Source organism: Harpia harpyja, chromosome Z (assembly GCF_026419915.1).
Source record: "Harpia harpyja isolate bHarHar1 chromosome Z, bHarHar1 primary haplotype, whole genome shotgun sequence".
Taxonomy (NCBI): Eukaryota; Metazoa; Chordata; class Aves; order Accipitriformes; family Accipitridae; genus Harpia; species Harpia harpyja.
The window spans coordinates 11,246,753-11,269,648 of record NC_068969.1 but is presented as its reverse complement, the minus strand read 5'-3'; the positions used below and the strand labels follow the sequence as shown (position 1 = coordinate 11,269,648).

General features: G+C 56.5%; 3 protein-coding genes across 3 annotated transcripts in view; all 3 read right to left on the bottom strand.

The window, feature by feature from the left end:
- Positions 1–959: 959 nt before the first annotated feature.
- Positions 960–11,305, bottom strand: LOC128137159 (cytochrome b-c1 complex subunit 1, mitochondrial). Its single transcript, XM_052777869.1, has 13 exons — positions 11,168–11,305; positions 10,557–10,691; positions 9,978–10,064; positions 8,847–8,976; positions 7,862–8,060; positions 7,164–7,243; positions 6,900–7,015; positions 6,348–6,491; positions 4,370–4,530; positions 3,266–3,351; positions 2,677–2,765; positions 2,045–2,120; positions 960–1,176 (listed from the first exon to the last, which is right to left on the bottom strand). The coding sequence occupies exons 1-13, from the start codon at positions 11,237–11,239 to the stop codon at positions 1,112–1,114; spliced, it is 1,440 nt and encodes a 479-aa protein (XP_052633829.1). The 5' UTR covers positions 11,240–11,305; the 3' UTR covers positions 960–1,111.
- Positions 11,306–11,639: 334 nt separating this feature from the next.
- Positions 11,640–17,254, bottom strand: SLC26A6 (solute carrier family 26 member 6). The gene is made up of 19 exons (XM_052776945.1): positions 17,121–17,254; positions 16,663–16,802; positions 16,453–16,563; positions 16,004–16,176; positions 15,745–15,909; positions 15,464–15,616; positions 15,199–15,281; positions 14,956–15,103; positions 14,735–14,848; positions 14,551–14,628; positions 14,313–14,408; positions 14,084–14,190; positions 13,925–13,994; positions 13,663–13,755; positions 13,475–13,579; positions 12,773–12,958; positions 12,594–12,648; positions 12,201–12,322; positions 11,640–12,118 (listed from the first exon to the last, which is right to left on the bottom strand). Exons 1-19 carry the CDS (start codon positions 17,252–17,254, stop codon positions 12,095–12,097), a joined length of 2,157 nt encoding a protein of 718 aa, XP_052632905.1. The 3' UTR covers positions 11,640–12,094.
- A 3,112-nt stretch (positions 17,255–20,366) lies between these two features.
- The window catches only part of CELSR3 (cadherin EGF LAG seven-pass G-type receptor 3), a 35,326-nt gene continuing 32,796 nt past the window's right edge, over positions 20,367–22,896 (bottom strand). The window contains exon 35 of the mRNA XM_052776943.1: positions 20,367–22,711. Coding sequence (XP_052632903.1) covers positions 22,684–22,711 — 28 coding nt within the window. The 3' untranslated portion in view covers positions 20,367–22,683. The remainder of the gene's footprint in view (positions 22,712–22,896) is intronic.

Here is a 22,896-nt window from a genome sequence, read left to right as displayed (position 1 = left end):
TGAAAAGGGTTGGGTAGCTCTTTCAACTGTTCAGACCTAGAGATTATCTTCCAGGTATAGGCCAGGTCACCCTATACTTCAGTCAGCAGCTTCTCAGTTATTGCATAGCTGAGACTGACTGGATAGATGGATGCTCATCTGCAAGAGGAATGTGTAGACCACACCAACATACTCCACAACAATCCCTGGTCATTATTGAGCTGGTTTACAGATAACCGGGAAGCCTGAGATGAGAAGTAACATATCCCCATATAGGCTCTGGAAAGGTGTTTGTCCAGCAACAGCTCCATCTCCCCACATCATCCCAACTCTGCTAGAGACAACCACCTCAATTGTACTGAGGCAGCATCAGGCAAGGCCAGGCTGATCATCTTCACCAGCTTCAATACTTGGTGGGAACTGAGCCAACCAGTTTTGTCTACAACTGATTAGGGAGAGCAGGGTTGCACAAACTGCCCCTACTGCAGAAATGGTCACTCCAACAAGAGGGTCACAAACAGCCAGGCCAGAAACACTAACACCACACCCCAGGGACAGGAAGAGGACCAACTTTCCATAGATACATTTTGATCTCCTTGACAAGCAGGAGAGCACAGAGGATCCCTCAGACAAGGGCCCTTTGCTTTTAGGTCTGCACAAACAGCACTGCTACTGCCCAAGTTTGACCATGTTGCTGCCTGCACAGAAGGGCACAGTGGAAATAGCTAGAGCTACCCTGGCAGCCTTGTACCAGTGGAAAAACTTCCTTCAATCAGCCTGAAGACAAGACCTCTGAACTAGGACACTGCCAGCTCAGGACAGAGGAGGCAGGGCTGCAGACAGACAGACAAGATTCTAGTATAAGCCCTGACAAATCAAGACTGATTGGTCCAGTATCTCACCAGTTTGGCAAGATTAACAATGTCTACATACACAACCCAGCAAGACATGGTCAACTCCCAGCAGAACCAACTCCATACAGGATATATTATTTTTATTTTTATACATTTAATGCCGAGAAAACAGCCATTTTGATGAGACTCATCTTGCCCCTGGTGCACATGACATTCAGAGCCAGAGGGAACCTGTCACAGTCCACAGCTTCATTATTTCCAACCTGCAGGGACACATCCTAGAAACGGATCCAGTACATGGCACTGCGGATACGGTTGTAATCCAAGAGCTGTTCAATGGGACCTGAGTGAACAGAACAGGAGTTAGTCATCAGAGATGTAGTTAAAATCCCTGTGCAGTTTCCCATGGTCTTAAAGCAGATGGTGGCAGAGCAGACTGTGCTCACAATCCAGGGCAGCTATGCACAAACCCAGGCAACCACAGCTCAAACCTGCATCAGGAAAACCAGCAGATACCACCTCCTGACAGAGAAATCGTTACTTGTTTCCTCAGAGGAAGTTGTCTTCTCACACTGCTCTGCAATGCTCAGTACAGCTCCACATACAGGTATGAAATACAGGGAGCCACCAAGTCACGGAGATTTTGGCTAGTTCATTCCAACTTCCTGTTCAAAAACCATCTCCCTTTTCCAAGCTTTGAAGGCCAGAGGAAACAGCTGCATGGAGGAGGGGAATCCACAACATACAGGAAGGAGGCAGCAGAGCGGAGCTGAGCTGCTCAGGCAGGTTTTCCGAGAGGAATTTGTCCTTGGCCAGACAGACATGCCAGAGCAGCACAAGAGAATCAGGTCCCTTCACTTCCCTTACATAAACCACCATGACCTCAGGGTAAGGACACCTGGCAGATGCTGCTGGGCCCGCACCCAGCTATGGGACTCCCAATCTTAGTCATGGCTCCACAGCAAGTAGAGAGGTGGGAGGACAGCCAGCAGCTCACTGCTACTGTGTCTCCATCACCTGCAGGTTTGATCTCCTGGTAAATGTGCCTTGGCACATCTGATGTGCAGAGGTAGGAGGATACCAGCAAAGAACCAGAGTGGTTAGGAGGCCAGAACAGACACATGAAAACTGCCTGCAGCTCATTTCCGCTCAGCTCTTGACCCCTTCCTGTTTTTTGAGCTACTGTGTACCAATTGCCACGTACTACTTACCAACTGCTGCAATTGCCGGGCATTTGTCATAAATGTATTTACTGCAGACCTCTCTCACCATTCTTGCATCAACGGCCTAATAAATATCAAACAAGCAATTAATGACCCTTCTAGCAGACATGCACTTCTCAAAGATGGAAGTTACTGTTGCCATTACTTATCAACATCATTAAACAGACAGTCAGACCCTTGGGGGCCATCTGCACCAACTGTCCAGCTCCTGTCTGCAAGGATGGCTCATGTTCTACATGGCGCATTCTTCTGAGGGTACAGAAAACATGGCAGTCCACAATCTGAAGCCTTCCAAGGGATACAGTGGCTGCAGAATTAAACAAACTAGATGCTGGCCACCTCTAGGGAAACTGTTAAAGGAATTTCAAGTTGTGCTGCTTAACGCAGGCATATGCCCTCTTTCTGGGATGGACTGAATCCAGCCACAGGGACACAGGATACACCTAGTCCATGCCAGAGATTCGGACATATTTATATCAGTGTCAGTGAGCTAACCACCTGGACTCCAGGCAGCTTGACTAAGGCATAAGTAAGCCTCATGTTACTGCAGCAAACTAAGGCCAGAAAACGCTGACACCAACCATGCTCAGGTACCCCAAGCAAAACAAATGGATACCTACAGCAATCCTGGCATCCCACTCCTCCAGAGGGATACGGCGTCCATAGTTTAAGAGATGGCTTCCAATATTCTCGCACACCGGTGTAGTACCTAGATGTTGAAGGTATCGCATGGTCAGCATAGCAGAAAGCCTTCCAGAATTGCACAGTCTGATCATCAGTCAAAGCAGATAGAAGAAACTCTAGCCGTTAAACTGGCTTCTAATGAAGCACCAGTTGTAGTTACCACTCTAAGCAGCTCCGGCAGGAGTTAAGCAATACAAAGATTGCTTCGCTGGGTCTCCAAAGTGCTACAGCCAAGGCGGACCAGTTTGAGGGTCTCAATTCTCACTTCACCAGGCAGCACGTTATTCACTCTCAGCAACAGAACAACTAGAAGTTTACAGAGTCAGAGCTAGCCTGGAGCACAGCAGGCTGGTGTCAGCTGCTTTGACAACATGGCAGGAAGAACACAGAGCAGGGGAAAGAAAGTTTTGCCCAGTGCCTGCCAGCAGTACTGCAATGTCTAGCAGAGCTCCTGCTCCCCAGGAGAGACATAAGTGGTAACCCTCTGAAAGCTGCACAGTGGTCAATCCATAAACCAGAACATACCATCCAGTTGAGCCACCATGGCATTTCGGAGATAGTTCTTGGCTCTCTTCACCTCTGACTCTGTGGTACTAGTGCACAGACGCATCCTGGAAAGGAGATGGAAAGACCACTGAAGTTCTTAAAGACATTTGTCTGCTCAGACAGAAAGTGAATTCCTCCCTTTCCCAACCCTCTGCAGAAATAAGCTATTATCAACATCACTTGTCTTGCAGGCTTGAGATTCATTCTTGATCACACAGAGCAGCTAAGAACTGGGGAGCACTGAACAGCAGGAGGTAAGAGCTCAAGCTTACAGGCGGGGGATATCAGCCAGCAGGTTACACACTGAGTTACACTCACAAAGGTCTAAGCAGCCCTGGTGCTGGCTCTAGCTTGCCCATCAGGCACAGCGGCAAGAGGTCTGCAGTACGCTATCACAAGAGAAGGCAGGCGTGTCAGCTATTCCCACACATGGCAAGCTGCTATGGAAACTGATGCTGAAAGAACAAGACAGTTCCACAGAGTCTGTTTGGACTCCAGCTGCTAAATCCCTTCCTCCCCTGCCAACTGCAACGTCTCTGGGGCAAGGACTAACTCCATCTGCTCCACACACAGCACAGCTCGGCTCTGAATCTCAGATGTAGCTTCGAACCACTACTGGGAAATACATGTATACAGTAAGACGGACAGACAGAAGGCCCCAAACACAGGCATGACTCCAGCAGCGGGGCATTTATCAGCCAGAACACAACAGTCTGAAAGGCAGGAACTCTGCCTGCTTTGCTCAAGCTTAACAAGACAATGGAGATATGTCTCTTGGGCACCTGGGAAAGCCTTGTCTCTAAGGAATGGTCTCACTTGTATATAAAAAAACCAAAGCCTCAGTGCTAATACTCAGAAGCATGAATGAAAGACCTGAAGAGCCCCAAGGGATTAAAATAGCTCCTCAAAAGCCACATCCTAAGACATTTACAGAAACCACTTACAAGATCACTTAACCAGAATGCAAGTTAACAAGAAGTTCATAAAGAGACACAGCTCTCTGAAGACCTCATACACTCCACCGACCAGCTCAGTCTCCCACAAGAGGGTCAGATCTTAAACTGCTGCTGAAGTTGTACTTACCACTCCCCCTGAGCACAATACAGCATATCATCTACGGACAGAGGATCGGAAACAAAATGGAAACCGAAGAGGCCAGTATCAGAGTAAGAGGTGTTGAACGTCTGGAAACTGTGGCAGAGATTATGCTCCACAGCAAGTGTAGCCAGCCTGCTGGACTGATTCTGTAAATAAGGAGATACCATCAGTCATTTCAGTCTTGCAGCTTCCTCACAGCTCAAATTCTTTCCAATTGAGCTGTTTTCACAAAGACCACAGACAAGACAGAGCGGAACACTTTGCTGAAGGAGAGCTTAATTTAGACCCTTCATGTGGTCAACAGATGAGATTCACTGCTGGAAAAGCCACAGACAATGGCCTAAGAGCCCATCCAGCAAAACCATTTCCTTTCCCAGCCACAGATGAGGAGCTGGTATGCATACCACCATAGCAGTGGGAGAAAATGGGAAGTGCAAGGTCTCCCATTAGCAGGGGTTAGTACAGTTATGCAGGCCAGACAGATTCCAGACAAGAATGGATGCAATACTGGGGTTTTAAACAAGTTCCACTTGCTTTGCAGTTGTAAGGCAAGCTTGCATCATGAGACTACAGACTACCCTGTCCTGCTTCCATCACCACCCCAACCGAGTGGTTATTTTGTAAGGGTAGGAATAAGCTCTTGAGAATTCATCAGCTAAACCTCTTCCAAACTTAGCAGAGAAGGCTCAGTTCATCTCCTAGCATCACCTCTCAAGAACTGTCTGGATTAGCCTCGATTACACTTCTATCCTACTTTCCAGACTCCTAACCCCTTCATAGTTGGAAGCTAACCACAACAGCCTCCCATAAAGCACATTCACCCAGGGTCTTGTATTAGGTTTGCGTGGCAAGGTTTTGGTACCAGGGGGGCTACAGGGTTGGCTTCTGTGAGAAGCTGCTAGAAGCTTCCCCCATGTCCGACAGAGCCAGTGGCAGCTGGCTCCAAGATGGACTCACCACTGGCCAAGGCCGAGTCCATCAGCGACAAGGGTAGCGCCTCTGTGATAACATGGTTAAGAAGGGGGGGAAAAAAACCCAACAACCTGTGCAGCAGCAACTGCAGCTGGAGAGAGGAGTGAGAATATGTAACAGAAACAACTCTGCAGACACCAAGGTCAATGAAGAAGGAGGGGAAGGAGGTGCTCCAGGCACCAGAGCAGAGATTCCCCCGCAACCCCCTGCAGCCCATGGTGAAGACCATGGTGAGGCAGGCTGTCCCCCTGCAGCCCATGGAGGTCCACAGTGGAGCAGATATCCACCTGCAGCCCGTGGAGGATCCCACGCCAGAGCAGGTGGATGCCTGAAGGAGGCTGTGACCCCATGGGAAGCCTGTGCTGGAGCAATTTGCTGGCAGGACTTGTGACCCTGTGGAAGGGACCCACACTGGAGCAGTCCATGAAGAACTGTAGCCTGTGGAAAGGACTCATGTTGGAGAAGTTCATAGAGGACTGTCTCCTGTGGGAGGGACCCCACGTGGGAGCAGCAGAAGAGTGTGAGGAATCCTCCCGCTGCAGAGGAAGGAGCAGCAGAGACAACGTGCGATGATCTGACCGCAACCCCCATTCCCTGTCCCCCTGTGCCGCTGGGGTGGGGAGGAAGTAGAGAAAATCAGGAGTAAAGCCAAGCCCGGGAAGAAGGGAGGGGTGGAGGGAAGGTGTTCTAAGATTTAGTTTTATTTCTCATTATCCTACTCTGATTTGATTGGTAATAAATGAAACTAATTTCCCCAAGTCGAGTCTATTTTGCCCATGACAGTAATTGGTGAGTGATCTCTCCCTGTCCTTATCTCAACCCATGAGCCTTTCATTATATTTTCTCTCTCCTGTCCAGCTGAGGAGGCGGAGTGATAGAGCAGCTTTGGTGGGCACTTGGCATCCAACCAGGGTCAATCCACCACAGATCTCCATAATACTTCATACTAAAAGGCTCCAGGCTCTCCCTATCACACTCACAAGCCTCTTACCTTACCACCTCCAAAAGTGCGGTCATAGCGTCCAATGACAGCATTAGCTACATTGAGGACAACGTTGTCTGGATCAGCCCATCCTGGCCCCTCCACGGCAAGAGCAATATGGGCAACAGGCAGAGCATCATCTCTGGCACGGATCTAGAAAATCATGAAGGAGCAGGGAAGAACTGCATGAACACTGGCTTTGTCTGCAGCCTGTTGCAATGCCAGGCTGACAAACTGGGGGACTTGGTACTATCCCAGTGAAATGAAATAGTCTCAGGCACTACTGAGCACAAACCAGCTGCTCCAATATGAGTTTTGCAGCACATGATGTGAGCAACAGTCTCACATTCCTAACAGATTTGGGTCCTATCTAAAACCCAAGACGTTGTGGCAATAAGCCCCAAGAACAGAACATGGGGGCACTACCAAGATGCTGCATCATCAGCTTCTCTGAGATATACAAACAGATTTTTCCTCTCAGAAGCAGCTATAATTGGTTTCACATTAATTCAACAGTTTGGCAACAGCTGCTTGTTTTGTTTGGGACCAAAACATCTTTACCTCACTCCCTGTGAAGCGACAGCGCGGGAGCATCGGCACAGCATCCTCTTTGTACGTAAAAGGCACTCCACTGAAGTGTTGCCTAGCTACATCTACCAGCTCTTTGTGGGAAATACCTGGCAATAGAAGAGAGAAAGATTTGCAGTCTTAAACAGTTTAATTTAACAAAATCATCTGATTTTACATTAGAGGTGTGTGACAGGGGTTTGATCACCAGCTTGAAAACACCCAGGCTTCCCAGAATGACAAGGATCTAGAACTTACCTCCAGCAGCTGCCAGGACCATACGAGGTGCCTTGAAGTGAGCATCAAAATATGAAACTAGATCTGCTCGAGTCAGATGCCTAGAAAGAACAAAGAGACCCAGTGTATCAGCATCTCTGAGTTGGAGGGCTGAGAGGTTTAGGAGAAGCAAGTTCACAATGCAGAGACAGCAGTGACGTTGATTCTCTTAGTTACGGGGTAATAATAATTTTTAGAAGCAAGACTGTACTGTCTGCATTTTCCCTGTGTTCTAATGCCAGAACACAGAGAACGGAAACCAGTGGCCAAGAAGGAGAGTTAAGGACAGACTTCAATACAGACTAGAGAGTACTGACCTTGGGCACTGAGCTGCCAGTACCCCAACAGGTGTGTATGCTGAAGGTCACTGCTTTAACAAGCACCCCTAGCTCTTAATTTATCTAACGGTGTCAAACTGACAAGTATGGGAGGAGGTTCAACCTGGCCCTACCAACCTCATGTCTTGCATGAGGGGGATTCTAAAGAATGTGTGCAGCATTACACTTTCACCAGCGCCAACAGGAAAAACACAGTCAAGACACAACAAGAAGCGCAGGGGCACAGATCACTTCTGTGTACAGACTGGTTTCCTCATGCAGTCACCACTACTGAGAAGCAGCAGTCATGCACCCCAAGGACTGAACCCACGGGCTGTGTACCACATCCAGCCTATTGCTCACTTGATGTTCTCTGTGGTCCCCTCAACAGTGCGGGCCAGAGCAGTCCCCTGGAAAGCAGTGGCATGAAGGTAATCAAAGGTAACATCTGTCAAGTTGCTGTCGATTTCTTTCAGCTCCTGAAGGATGACACCACGTTCCTTCTCGATCTGAGACTCTTCCAGTGCACAGTTCTGCACAATGTCAGCAAGAAGCTCTACAACTGCAACACATTTCCTATGTTAGCAATCCTGCTGCCTGACTGCTACCCAGTGCTGCTGAAAGGAGAAAAGACACACAGGCAGCAGGGGCACTGCAAGAGGAGTGAGCAACAAACCACGCTGGGGAGGGGATGCAACCTAGAGATGAGTACTACCTATTCCCACAGCATCAAGGAGGGACAAACAACACTGTTTTAGCATGAAGTCTCCAAGTCACCTTGCCAAGCATCACTGCCAGCGGAAAGCAGGCAACAACTGCAGAAGGTGAAGCATGTCAGAAGCAAGGTACTGTTGCAGATACACATCAAATCCTTACAGACAACGTGACCTCTACAGTGTAGGCCCACATCTACAGTAGGGCCCATAGCTCTGACTCAAATCACCGCCTCTGGACAAAACCGACCTGAAGAGGAGTCTGCACATGGTACAAGAGCACAAGCAACACCTGCAAGAGCTGCACTGAGGACTCCTGACACAGTAGCTGTCGCTGACCTCAGTTTCTCAGCTCCATAAAACAACCACAGACTACTGAACACCCCCTCTCCCTCCTGGGAATATAGTGCAGCCTGACATAACAAGAGTTTTGCAAAACTGGTTTTACGAACACATGAACTTGCAGCCTTGATGCACCATGTCATGGCAGTGCTCTTTTCAACTCCCTCCAATTTATGGCTCAGCTATGACTTCATTCCCTGGTCTGTTGTTAGAAAGGATGCTGGTAGGAGAGAAACACAAGGACAAGCGCTTGCTTAAGCTCCAAATCAGACTTTGCCCGTTGGCCATCCCACCTTTAGGCATGTCCTTGGACAAGGCTTTTATGTAATAGGCAGTCTGCTCACGCGAGGTGTACCCGTTCAGGTGAGCACCCATACTCTCCACCTCCTTTTCAAAGGCAGCACCAGGACGCTTCTTTGTGCCCTAAAAAACCCCAGATAAACACAATTATGAAGTGAACAGATTTCCCTCTTGGGCAGAACTAAAGGAAGGAAAAGAACATTAAAAACCTAAAACAGTAAAACCTGTCACATGATTTATAAAAGTCAAGAGCAAGTGCAGAAAGCAAGAGATTTAAAACTTGGCTTATTTACCTAGCTAAAGGATGGCTGAGGCGTACTTTGAAAGACCAATAAAAACCCAGCAGGGAAGACCACCTACGCTAAGAGACAACAGTGGCTGAAGATCACATTCATGGAAATAAACCAAGAACAAGCCTAAATCAAAAATAAGCAGGTTACCAGCTATCCAACCAGCAATATTTGGAAGCCGAATGGGAGCAGAAACCTACTTCTAATACAGAGCTCAACTCTTAAGGAGCAAGCCAGATGCTGCAGTTGCCTATGATGGCACAGGCTGGACTCGAGTCAGCAAGTCCCAGGCTTAGATGCCTTCTGCCCTAGAGCTGTTCAGCAGACGCTTACATTATTAGAAAAGTAAGAGCTGTAGCCTCTAAACTTTGCTGGTCCACTAAGAAAACCAAAGAAAAATAGATGGCTACAGGAAACGCTGCTTTGAGCTCTGCCTGCTAACCTGAAGAAATATGGTTCATAACATAGTCCTGTATGTGCGCTACACAATGGCTGGGACAGTCAGTGATTGAAACCACAGCATCACAGACTCAGTCTCACTTGTTACTTACAACTTTTTTCCTTTAAGAGGGGAAATACCAACTAGTAAATAAGAGTTGCCTTAATTCATGCATGCTTGCAAGTTGCTGCGTATTCAACCAAAGAGCACCATATAGGCTAGGTACTTTTTTAAGTTTATTTTTATACTATGTGCAAAGTCTCTGGGACTCAGATGACCCAATTTACGCTCTGTTTTAACGACTACAGCCTCCGAAGCAAGAGCGCAATATACAAGTGGAATACTTAGAACAGCTCTCCATGCAGTCCTGTGCCAGACCTAGCACAACTCCTTACCTTAAAGGCCAGATGTTCCAGGAAGTAACCGGCCCCACTGTTCTTCTCGTTTTCATGGCGGCTCCCCACCCTAATCCACACACCCACCTAACGGCAAAAGCACAATATTAGAATGACAATACACATATTAAAAAGGAAAACAAAGAGCATGTTCAAGCCTCATGCCACAAATATAACAGCAGGAGCAAGAAGTCTGCTCCACAGACATTGCACTAGTAGCATCAAAATAACAACAAGCACCAGGAACTATTTCCTGTACACATTTTGGCTTTTTTTCTAGCAGCTTCACAAAAGCCTTTGCTAGTTTTGCCAGATATATAACTACTACTGATCACTTACTGCTTACACAAAAACTGTAAGGCTGAGAAAACTTCTAGAGCGTGAAAGCTTGACTACAAACTTATACAAAGCCAGGCTAGGCCTTCTACTGCTACATTAATCCCACCAGTTAACAAACAGAAGTGGTAGGGTCTCTGTCAAAAGCTTCAGTTCAAATAGGGGTTTGTCACTTTTAGGAGACCAGCTACAGAGTAGGCAAGACTGCCTTTCAAGTAAGCCCTTAACCTATCTTAAGCTTACCGTACACGTTGGCTGATTGGACTCCTCCGAAGCTACTCGGAGACCATTGTCTAGAGTGGTGACTTGGGTCTCAGGGATATTATGGAGTGTCTGGGCATAGGTGGCAGCACCTCGGTTCCTTGTCAACAAAGCTGCCTATAAAAAATAAAGGCTATGATCACCACTAACCAGCAACTCCCCTCTGCAGGGCAGACCTCCAGAATGCAGACCGCTGGGCACACAGCTGGCCGAAGCGAGGCCAGACAAGCTCTTTCACGTTTATATTGAGGAGTTCCCGCTACACACCGTTCGTTAACCGGAGAACTGGAAACCCTCCGCAGCGCCAGAGGTTTCGAGCTGGTCGAAAACCCCAGGGAAGAGTCCCATGAACCGGTCAAAACCCCGTACCAGGGCGGAGGAGGGGGGCGGACAGCAGGCCCCCGGCAAGCCCCGCAAGCAGGGGGGTTTCCATGGCGACCGCCGCCCGCCCCGCACCGGCCGCCGCGTCCCTGTGACCTTCCCGGCCGACCGGCAGGCTAGGCCCGGCAGCCCCACTGCACCGCTCCCATTGCCGGCCTCCCCCCGGCCCACCTCGCCGCTGCCCCCGCCGCCGGCGGCCGCGGTGAACTCACGGAGGGGCGAGGGCCCCACAGCAAGGCCCGCCCGGCCGCGCACCCCGCCCGGCACACAGAGGAAGCCGCCATCTTCTCCCCGCCGCCGCCGACCGAGCGGGCTGCAGCGCGCCTGCGCAGGGAGGAGGGCCTTGTGGGCGGGGAGGCGCACGCGCACGAGGCCGAGCGGCCGCTGGCGACTCAGCGATACGCATGCGCACGAGGTGGAGGCCGTCCGCGCCGGCGGAGAGGGGCGCATGCGCAAAGTCGTGCGGGCGTGGGGAGGCGCCCCCCGGTGGCGGCTGGAGCCGCGGGGCTGCCCGGGGGATGGCGGTCCCGGGTGGGGGGTCCCGGGTGGGGGGTCCCCGCCCGTACCGCTCCCTCGGCCGCAGCCCCGCGGGCCCGGAGCGGGTCGCGGCGGGGGAAAAGTGGCAGAAAAAGGCCGGGGGGGGGGGGTGGCGGGCCAAGCCTGCCCGCAGGGAGGGCCAGGCCCGGGCCTGGGCCCAGCCGGGCAGTGCCCACCAGTGCCAGGGTGCAGCCAAGCGGCGCTGCCTGCAGTCACCTTTATTGAGGAAAGTGCATTAAAACGAAGCCTGAGACATGGTACACGGTTTTATCTGTGACGCCAACCCACTGTCGGGAGCGGGCCCCCCCCTTGACCGAGTCTTGGGGCCCCTCTGCCACCCCCCAAACCAGAGCCCGGCCTGGTGGGACAGGCCCGTGCCAGGGCCGAGTGGGGCAGCCAAGCGGGCACGTTGGCGTGACGGCCTGCAGCAGCTCCGTCGCGGGGAGCTCACGGCCGGGGCAGGGCCCCAGCTCTCGGAGTCCGGAGGGGCTGGTGGGGGTACGAGGCCTCTGGGCCCCGGGGTGGGCGAGTTGGTGCCATCAGGGTGGCAAAGCCCTCCTCGCCCACCCGGCTCCTCGGGGAGACGTCTTCCTCTTGCGGGACTACATCCTGGTGCTGAGGTCCACCTAAGGGGCACAGGCAGGGAAGGGCTGGCTTGGCTGCCTCCCTCCCATCGCAGTCACGGGGACGGCGAGGCTGGGTGCTTACCAAGGTCTGGCGCTGCTCCCCACTGATGTGGAGCACAGCGTCGTGCACCGAGGGGAAGAAGCAGTGCTTGGTGATGGCCGAGCTGAAGAAGTTGCCCCGCTCCAGCTGGGCGAGGACGGGCTCTGTGTGGAGGGAGAAACATCCAAAGCTGTAGCACCTGGCTGAGCCCACCATCCCCCACCCGGAGCAGCCTCCCTCCCCCTGCGCTGCGGGGGACACCAGGGATCCAGCTGCCCCGCTGGGGGCTGCAGGGCTCAGACTGGGCCCATGGGACAACCTGCAGCACCTGTCTCCTGGGGAAACCCTGGGGATGGGGACACCATGGAGGGAGCTGTGTCCCGAAGGGGGTGGGTACGCCTAGCAGGGGCTGATGGCTCTGCAGAGCCTTCTCACCTGGGCAGCCAGCAATGAAGACGTCCGCTTCTATCTCATGGAAATCTCTGAAGATCTGCAAAAGGGAGAAAACATTTTGCCTGGGAAGAGGGACAGGCAGCAGCCATCGGGCTACCCTGCAGGGTCCCGGGGACACCCGTGGCAAGGCTGCCGGCCCGCCTGCTCCCCCAGCCTCTTACGTTCTTCAGGATCTTGATGGAGACGGTGTCCACGAAGCTGACGGGGCTGAAGTCCAAGATGACGGCGTGGAAGCTGGGCTGGGGCAGCCCCAGGGTGTGCAAGGTGGGCTTGGGGGGCGTGCTGCCCTCCGCCCCGCTCAGCTCGATCACTGCCACGCCCGGACCATTCTGTCCATCCTCTGTGTCCTGGGGGAGGGAAGGAGACCCGGCCTCACTGCACGGGGTCTGGCGGTACCCCTGGCTGGGCTCTATCGCACAGTGGGGCTTGGCGAGGCTCTTTGGCTGTGTTAGGGCACAGGCAGTGGATGTCCCCGGGAGAGGTGAGTTGCTCGCACCTTCACCTACTTTGGGCTTTTTCCTGATGCGCCGGGACCCACCCCTCTCCCCAGTGACCCTCTCCAGAGCTGGGCTCATTAGCTGGCACCAGGTCAGCCTTTGCTCTAGCTCTTAGTTCTGATAAACTGGCCAAACAGCTAATGACTCACTGGCTCCACCTAATCATTAACGGCCCGGCTTTCCCTGCCGACCCTGGGTGTGACACCATGGCCTGGCCCCAGTGCCTCTTCTCACCCAGCGGCCCCAGACTGAACCGGGAGTCCCACAGGCCACCAAGCCCGGCAAATGCATGGGTGGGAGGGCCAGGGCCAGGCAGGGAGGCGGTGCAGGGTGGCACCAGAGGGTTCCCCCGTGGCAGGGAAGCACCTTTTTTCTCTTTGCCTTCTCCTTCTCTGCTTTCTTCTGCTGTTTCTTCAGCTTCTTGAGGGCCTTCTTCTTCTTCTCGATCAGGCGGTCCACGTTGATGCCGCTCTGCCAAACAATGCAGCCCCGTGTCCCCAGGTGCCCCAGGTGTCGGCAGGCTGGGGACACCAGGGGGCTGGCAGCTCTCCTACCTTTTTCTTCAGGGCCTCAGCATACAGCTCCACATTGGCAAAATAGAGGGTGGAGGAGGAGCGAAAGATCTTCACGCCAGGGACCTCCTGTGCCTGGGGGCAGATGGGGAGGGTGCTACCCCAGGAATGGAGTCCCCTGCCCCCCTTCCCTCCCTCGCCCAAAATGCCCCCCGCTCCTTTCCCCAGCAAACAGCCCCTGGGGGTGCTTTGAACTGCCCCCCCATTGCAGGCGGCTCTTCTCCCACCCCCCTGGTGCTGTTACCATCTGGTATTCAGCCACGTCCCGGTAGACATCGGTGTCGGAGACGCGCCCCAGGATGGAGTAGTGGGGGCTGCAGGGAGCAGAGCAAGGGGCTGAGGTCACCACGGGCTTCCCCTTGCCCTCGGGATGCAGCACTGGCCCCAGCCCTGGGGTACTCACAGCTGGGTGCGGAAGATGACGGTGAGCAGCCCGAAGGCCACTGAGGCCCCCAGGCCAATGTCCAAGTTCAGCATGAGGGTGGCCACGAAGGTCACAATCCAGACCATCTGGAAGGGAGACGTGGTTAGCTGCAGCATGACCTCTCTGCTGGCACCTGCAAGCCTCGGGGAGGGTGGAGAAACCCTCTCCAGGGACAAGAGCAAAGCCCCAGGGCCGGTCAGCACCTTACCAGGTCCACCTGGTTGGACTTCCAGAGCGTGCGGAGGTCACTGAACTGCTTGAACATACCCTTGAGGTTGATGATGATGATGGCAGACAAGATGGCCTAAGGGAGAAGTGCCTGCAGCTATGAGGATGCTGAGGGCAGGCCTGGGGCATGGCCCTTGGCTGTTCCCCTGCCACACCACATTGCCATGGGACGGGCACAGGGGTGGGACGTGGCACGGAGGCTATGGGACCAGATGTACCTTGGGCAGGTCCCGGAAGAGCTCTCCGATCTTCAGGATGGTCACCAGGATGACCAGGGATGAGATGACACCAGCTACCTGAGGGGAAGGAAAGTGGGAGGTGAGAGGTGAGCCACCCACTGCTTGCTGTGTTCCTTGCCCCCAGTCCAGCCCCGCGGGGGGAGGCAGCATTGCCCAGACCCACCTGGCTGTTGCCCCCTGTGCTCTCCTGCACCAGGCTCCGTGACATGGAGCAGCTGATGGCAAAACACTGGAAGAAGCCCCCCAGGAAGTTGCAGAGGCCCAGCGCGATCAGCTCCTGCGGGGACAGAGCAGCGGTGTGGGAGCACCATGCCTACCCCTGGCTGCAAGAAGTACAAGCTTGGTTTTCACCCAGGGAAGGGGCCCTGTGCGTCAGAGCATCACCTGGTTGCTGTCCACTTTGTAGCCATGCTTCAGGGCAAAGATCTTACCCAGGGAGATGCAGATGGCGTAGCCCACCACAGCAATGGCGAAGGCATTGCCCACAACCTGCCCAAAGTAGCTGACGTTAGGGACCACAGGCGGCTTCAACCTACAGCCAAGACAGGGAGATGGGGCTCAAAAGGGGGGTCCCGCGGGCAGCGCGGTGCCCCAGCACAGCCACCCTCACCGCCCGCCTGTGCTCACCCGCTGGGGATGTGGCCCACCACAGAGATGCCAAATTTGGCGTTCAGGTTGACGCCATAGGAGATGCCAGTGGAGACAATGATCTGGGGGAGGATGGCTGGAGTGAGGGAGGGCCTTCCTGCACAGGGACCATGGTGGAGGAGGAGGGGACACATGCCCTGGAGCTGCACTCGCCAAGGCACTCCATCCCACCCTTCTCCACCCTGGAGGGGACAGGGCCACCCGTGGCTGCATCCCCACAAGGAGCTGGGGCAGCTCTGGGTACCGTGATAAGCTCGATGGGGATAGGCATGGGCAGCTTGGTGGCGAATATGTGGTTGAACTCTTTCACGGCGAAGATGGCCACCATGGCAATGATGGCTGTCACCAGAGTGCCCACGTTGGTCTGTGGCAGCTTCTGGCAAATCTCAATGAAGGTCTAGAGGACACAGGAGGAGGGAAAGGGCTCAGGAAAGCAGATTCCTCCCTGGCAGGTTTTGGGGGGCCTCCATGTGCCCCACAGGTGAGCACCTGGGGAGTCCTGGGCAGCAGTGAGCCCCCACTCACCATGAACAGTGAGAGCGGCCCTGAGTGCTCGCCCAGGGAGACCCCAAAGACATTCTTGAGCTGGGAGACGAGGACATGCACGGAGGCAGCAGTGGTGTAGCCACGCACCAGCGGGTCCGAGAGGTAGGTCACCACGAAGCCGAACTGCAGCAGGCCCAGGGCCACCTGGAAGGAGAGGCAGCAGAAGCGACCCACAGCGTGTGGCCCTGGGGCACCACGGCCCCCCGTTCCCTGCGAGGCTAGGCTGGGGCCCCCTTACCTGGAATATGCCCGTCAGGACAGTGATGGTGGCCACCAGCTCCACCCTGGCAGCATCCCGCCGTGCCTCATTGACTGTCATGTTGCTGCCATTGACGGACTCCATGAAGTTCTCGCTGGGCAGCAGGGAGTCCGTCACGCTCCCGATCATGACAGAGATGACAGCAAAGGGGCCTGGGGACAGGCAGGGTGTGGGCAGGGAGCCCAAGGTCAGCACCAGGACCTCTCTGAGGTCCACAGGCACCTATCCTCTTGGGCTGGGCTCAAAGCGCACCCACTGTGCTTTGGCTCTGGTTTGGCCAACCACCTTCTTGGTGGGGCAAAGTAAAGGCAAGAAAGGTCCCCCCCAGCCGGTGATGTGGTAATGCTGTGCTGTGGAGGAGGGCTCACCCCTCTCATACTCGCTCCCTCCCCACCGTCCCTGTGGGAGCACATGGTCCTTCAGCTCACCCACGGAGTTGTGCCTGGATGTCCCAAAGAAGAAGTAGAGGAAGACGGGGTAGAAGGAGGAGTAGAGACCAGTGACAGGCGGCAGCCCGGCCAGCAGTGCGTAGGCAAGCCCTGGACATGGCAGAGCAGGGAGACATGTCACGGATGGCCAAGCCCTGGCCCCCCCAACCTGCAGGGAGCCCCCGGCAACCTGGGCATGGCATCACTCACCCTGGGGCAGGTGCATGATGCCCACACTGAAGCCCGAGACAATATCCCCCAGGAGCCAGTCCTTGACTGGGTAGCGGGGCATCCAGCGCAGGAAGGGCAGGAACCGGTAAAGCAGGGACTTGGCAGTGGAGACCGAGCATCTGGTGGGGAAGGAGCAGGAGCCGGGGCTGAGCACAAGTGCAGGGGCTTGGAGACATCAGTGGGAGTGGATGGGGCTCCGTGGGAAGCAATGGGTCCTGTGGGACACCCAGCTCCATCCACTGGAACCGGTTGTCCCTCCAGGCAGGAGGATAGAGTGGGAATGCGGATGTTTGGGCTTGGGGGACCAGTCCCTGGGTCTACACCGTGTCTACCGCAGGGGCTGGGACAGCCAGAGCCAGGCTCCCCGTGGCAGTGGGGCTGGGGTACACGGTGCCTGCTGGGGTCCAGGCACATCCCCCTGGCCAGTGCGGTCCTACCTGGTCTTGCGGAGACAGCTGCGCAGTGAGGGCTTGGTGGGAGGTTTCCGCTGTGCCAGCTCCTCCAGGTCGGCCTCACTCAGCACCTCACGGGGCGCTCGGTGGCTCAGTGCCATCTCCACTGCCATGCCCATCTGGCCCTCCTGCGTGCCAGCCTGCTGCGGGGACACGACGGACAGCTCAGCCACGTCCCCACGGCTGGGGGCACCTGGCACCCTACTCACCCCGCAGCCCCTCCTGCAGCCCTGCTCGCCCCGCGGAGCCATCCCGTCCCGGCCAGGCGTGCAGGATCGGCCCTGAGGCCAGGGGTGAGCCGAGTTTTGGGAGTCCTGAAGCAGTGGCAGCAGCTCACAACAGAGAGTGGCAGGCAGCCGGCGTGTGGGCAGGGAGGGAGCTGAGGCCTCGGCAATCAGCGCTGCCTGCTCCTGCCCTGCGCCAGCCCCGTCTGCCCCACTGGGGTGCACAGGTGGGGGCTGCCAGCAGAGCTGCCCCAGGTGGGGTCCCCCTCTGCCTGCCCACACAGGACCCACCTCGGTGCTAACCACCCTTCTCCTCCACGTACCGCAGCGCGGCCAGGGCAGTGGGCCGGCACAGCCGCCGAGCAAAGCCCCAGCCACCCCACAGCCCTGTCTGCAGACTTTGTCCCTTTACACATGAGGGGAGTAGGAATGTCAACCTCCAGCGAGTGTCACGGGCTCACCATCTCTCCGCCACCGCCCTCCCCAGCCCCTGCACTGCGGAGCAAGGGTGAGCCCGTGGGCATGGAGGAGCGGGGCTGGGCTGGGGGTCTTTCCCTTCACAGGGCTGGGACGGTGGGGCCAAGGCTTCTCTGTACAGATCCACAGCCTGGCCTTGCTTGGGGCTCGAGCTGAGAGCTGCCGCTGTCCTGCCGGGCTCACCCAGCTGGTGGCCCTGGCTGGTCCCGAGGTGCTCACTTGCAACCAGACCTGCGAGCCACTCGCAGAGTGCCCGGGGCTGTGCCAGCCCGAGTCCCCACATTTCCCCCAGCCCTCCTACCTGCTGTGCCCAAGTTGATCAGGTGTCACCAGCCAGGTGCATGCTCTGCTCCCTCCTATTTATTAATACCAACCCGTGATCTTTGAAACACTGCTCCCCGACTCCTGCCCTCCCTCCTGCCCCGCTGAGGAGCTGCCCGCTTCCTAGCCCTACTGCTGCATGGCACCTGCCACACTCCCCCCGGTGCCCTGTTGTGCTGGATTCCCTGGCTGTGGCAGGCCCAGGGCTGTCACCGCTGTCCCCAGGACCATCCTGTCCTGTGGACTGTCCTGGCGAGTCTCAGCTCCTGGCCCTCAACAGCGTCCAGGGCATCGCCATGGCCCAGCACCCATGCTGCGTGCAGGGCAGGGTTCTTGCCACCAGGCATGTCCTGGTGCCAACCCCCTGCCAAGAGCTGCCAGGAGCTCACCTCCCCGGGACACCTGCTCGGGGGATGCTCGGGGCCCCGCCATCACCTTCCTGTGCCCCCACGGCTCCCATGGGTGTCCCCTCCCCACTCCATGTCCTGGAGCAGGAGCTGTGCCTGGGGCAAGGAGAGTTACCCACAGCCTCCGGCCGTGGCATCTGGGGTATTTTCCACCGCCTCCGGCCGCTGCTTACCTGCTGGAAACGGGTGTGCTGTGCCCTGTGGAATGCCCCACTCTCCCACAGCATGCGCAGACCCAGCCGTTATCTTATTCCAAAGGTCCCCAGCAGGCACCAGAGTTGCGCTGAACCCATCACGCCTTCCTGGGCTCCACCACTACCTGGGACTGCCATTGGTTTCAGAGCATTTCTGAGTCAGGCTTGGCCCAGGCTTATGGGGACATGGCAGTGGAAATCCAGGCACCCGTGGGCTGGGCTGGCTGGTGCCAGGGTGCAGGGTGAAGCTAGTGGAGAGGGCAGGGCAGGCGCCAGGGAATCCCGTGTGCCCCGGGTGGTGGGATGGGGCCGGTGAGTGAGTGGCATGAGCGGTGACACCTGGGACCGCGCTCTGCGGGGTCAGAGCGACTCGTTCCCATCCCTGCTGGCTGGGTGGGGGGAAACCCGTGGCCACTGTGGCTCTCCCTGTGGTTGGCATAAACTGGGTCCCACAGCAGCTACATGCAGATTCCTCGGCTGCCTTTCAGCAGTGGGGCTGAGCCTGCTCCCCTCAGCCTCTCCCGCATCCCCGACCCCCCGCTGTCCCACCCTCATGCCCGTCAGTCCCACCGCGGCCGGGTAGCGGCTCGCTGATGCTGACACAGGCGCCTGCCCGTGCCTGCTGCCTCCCCATCGCGTGTCCGCTCACCTGGCACCGAAGCAGAGGCCATCACAGGGCTCCTGCTTGGTAGCAACTGATAGCGCCGGCTGCCATTTACTGCCTCCTTATCGCCGCTCCCTGTCCCCACCCTGTGCCACTGGTTCCTGCGCCCCAGCCTCCAGCCTCTGCACCCCTGGCTGGCTGCTCTGCCTGTGGCCCCCCCTGGCTTCCCCAGACCCCCCCACCCGCTCTCCCTGGTCCCTCGCCCCCAGGTCAGCCTCGGGAAGGGCTGCAGGACCGCACCGCAGCTCCTGGCATCGCCAACGCGACTCCCCGGGGGCTGCCGTGCGTCTGGCCTCCCCGGTGCTCGGGGGCCGCCCTGGGCTGGGTTAGGCTCAGGCCAGCGCTAAGGACAGAGCCCGTGAGGGATGGAGGGAAGATGACTGATGGCGAGCCTTGCTCAAGGTGCCGTGGATCAATACTGCCCTTTGCTCACCTGCTCTTTCCCCTCCAACAGCAAGAAAGGGAGGGACAGAGGGCCCAAGGATCACGCTCAGCCTCTCCTCACGCTTCCCCCTCCTTGCCCGCAGCCCGGATCGGCCCTGCTGAGATCATGCTGCCTTCGGACAGTGGATTTCTCCCCTTGGCCTCACCCAGGCTGCTGGCCAGGGGTGCCAGCTGCTGCCAGGCGTGGGCCCCGTGGCTAACCACAGCCACCGCAGTGCTGCAGACCTGCCAGCCAGGACCGGGGCCACTGGGCACCACTGCAGCCAAACCCATCTCTGGGTGAACAGGCTTGGACAGAGCCAAGTTCAAGCAACTAGCAGCACCTGAAGTCCCTGTGACCTGGTCACCTTGCCCCGGGCCACGGCAACTCCCCTTCAGCCCAGGAGCTGGCTGTGAGCTCCTGCCCAAGCCCCCTCCCAGCATTGCCTCAAGCCCGGGCACTGTGCCCATAGCCCCAGCCATGGATCCTGAGCACAGGGAGAGACGGCAGAGAAGCCAGGACCATTTTATAGACTTTTATTTCCAAATCTGGCGCTTCCATGATACACTTTTACACAGCCGGGGAGGGGGCACGGGCATCTCCCCGCTCCCTGCCCACAGAATTGGGAGATGGAGAGAGGAAAAAACCAAAACAACCAAACCCCCCAAAGAAACAAACCCAACCTAAACCCAAGGAGGATGCTCCCCAGAGCCCAGGCCACAGCACTACAATCGGGGACCAAGCCACAGACTGACTCCTGCTTCTTGACCAGCCCAGCTCTGTGGCAACAGCCACCGGCTCCGCTGCTCTCTTCTTTTTGGCACTTGTCACTTGCTCTCCGTTTGGCACCAGCACAAAGAGCCCCCGTGCCCAACTTAGCAGAAACATGGGCCCTACAGCGCAGCAGGGACAGGAACCCAGGACTCCGGTGCCACTGCTGTGCAGCCGGAGAAAAACATGTAAACGAGCTTGTTCCTGAAGGCAAAGACGGCAGGCTTTCCCTCTGTCCACTGGTCCCGAACAGCATGTAAACATGTCAGCAGGCCCTTCCCTCCCCATCCCTGGGAGAAGGGCGGCAGCGAGCCTGCCTCGTCAGGGCTGTGACAGGGGCAGGCAGCCCCTGCCAGGCCCATGGCACCCCCATCACCCAGCCCTTCTGTTCCCTCCACACTCTCCCCGCTGGCTCGGGGACGTAGCCGAGAGGCCTTGGCCTCCCTGGGGGCCTGGAGGACAGTGGCACAAGTCCTCTCCTGTAAACATGTCAGGCTGGGCTGCAGTAAGATGCTACGGCAGCATGGTAGTAAGGCAGTAAGGAGCGTGCTGTCACGCAGCCCCAAGAGCACCACAGGGCAGCCGAGCAGAGGCACCACGCTCAGCAGGTGAGAAGGAGGGTGCCAGCCCCCAGAGCCGAATGCCCCTGGCCCGAGGCTGGGGTAGGCACAGAGGAGTGTCATCTCACGGCAGGGCCAGTGGGAGCCCGGGGCCAGGCCCCCAGCCAAGCAGAGAAACCATCAGGGTGGCCTGAATTTCCAGAGAGGACAAAGTGCTGTTTATCTCCTTCTCCCAAAATCCAGGCCACTCTGAGCTGGGTTCCTCTGCCAGCCAGAGAGCGCAGGGATGTCTGCATATGTATGCAGAGCCCACAGGGAACCAGCTGGATACAACTTTTGTGGGCAATGCTGGACCCCAAGACTGGAGCCACATCATGTTCCTGCAGATGCTAATCCTCCGCTGGGTGAGCGTCGGCTCTGGGAACTGCCTAGCCTGCTGCTGAGCAGGGCTAGGGTCATCCAGCTCCTTGCCTGGACCCACAAACCAACAGAGGTTTGCTCTGTAACACGCAGGTTAAAGAGCGTAACATACAGTGGGTAAAAACATAGTGCTCATTTGCTGAGCAGAGGAAACCAGCACTTACAGGAGTGGTACCATCCTGGTACAGGACAGGACTGAACAGCAAAGTTTGTTTCCTCCCCCAGCAGATCCCTAGTGCTGAATTTCCTGCCCCACTCACTTGTGGTCTCGCTGGCACACAGCCTCAGCTCACGGACAAGGGGCAGCTCCAAGCGGGGTCCCACAGGAGGGCAGAGGGGGGCCTGGCTGCAGCGCCAGCACGGCTGCAGGGGGCTGAGGGACGCCAGGCAGGAGGACGGCACCGAGACACGTGTGGAGCCGCATGGTGGGAGGGCAAGGGGCAGCGGGACCAGCTGTCCCACAACGGGGATGGGACAAAGTGGTGCTGGCAAAGCCATAAGGGCTGCCTGGCACCGTCTTTCCAGTCCGCTGGGGTTATGGTCCCTGGTACCCCCAGCGAAGCTGGCAAAGGGCTGTTGGTGAAACAAATGCTCCAGGTCCTGGGAACAGACCATCCGTAAAAATAACCATAGAAATTTCTCTTCTCTCTGATTACAAAGATACAAAAAGGTAGAAAACCCTCCCCTGCCGCCACATCCTGGGCTCTGTTTCCATCCCCCTGCCCCTGCCCACCCTCCGCGCACACACACGCACACCCAGCAGACAAACGGCTCGCAGAGGAAGAGCTCAGCCCTGGGGGGTCAGAGACGCCACCCTCGCCCAAGCAGGCTCCTGCTCTACCTGTCACACCGAGCAGGCGATGGGGACCATGGCGGCAGATGAGACCCCGGAGGCTCCCAGCAGTGGGTGGTGTGGGCTGCCGGCCCCTCAGCCCAGAGGACGTGGGAAGGCAGGGTCGGTTTTGGGCCTCTGACCATCATCAGTTCTGGCCCCTGCCCCCTGGGGACACCAAACCTCAGCTGGCAGCACCTGGCTAGGCGAAGGGCCCTGCTTCTTCTGTCTCTCTTGTGGACAGCTTCGGCCCCTCAGGAATGGCCCTCGTTTCTCGTTATTCTTCTCGGAGGAAAGAAAAACAGCATTAAGCCATGGCATCTCCCCTGGGCTCCAGCTGCATCCCCAAGCTATGCCAGATGGGGACAGCGCAGGAACCCACTCCTGTGTCAGGGCAGGAACAATTGTCTCCAAGTCCCTGAGTTCAGGGAAGAGGAAAGGAGAGATGGGATGGGATGGGAGCAGTG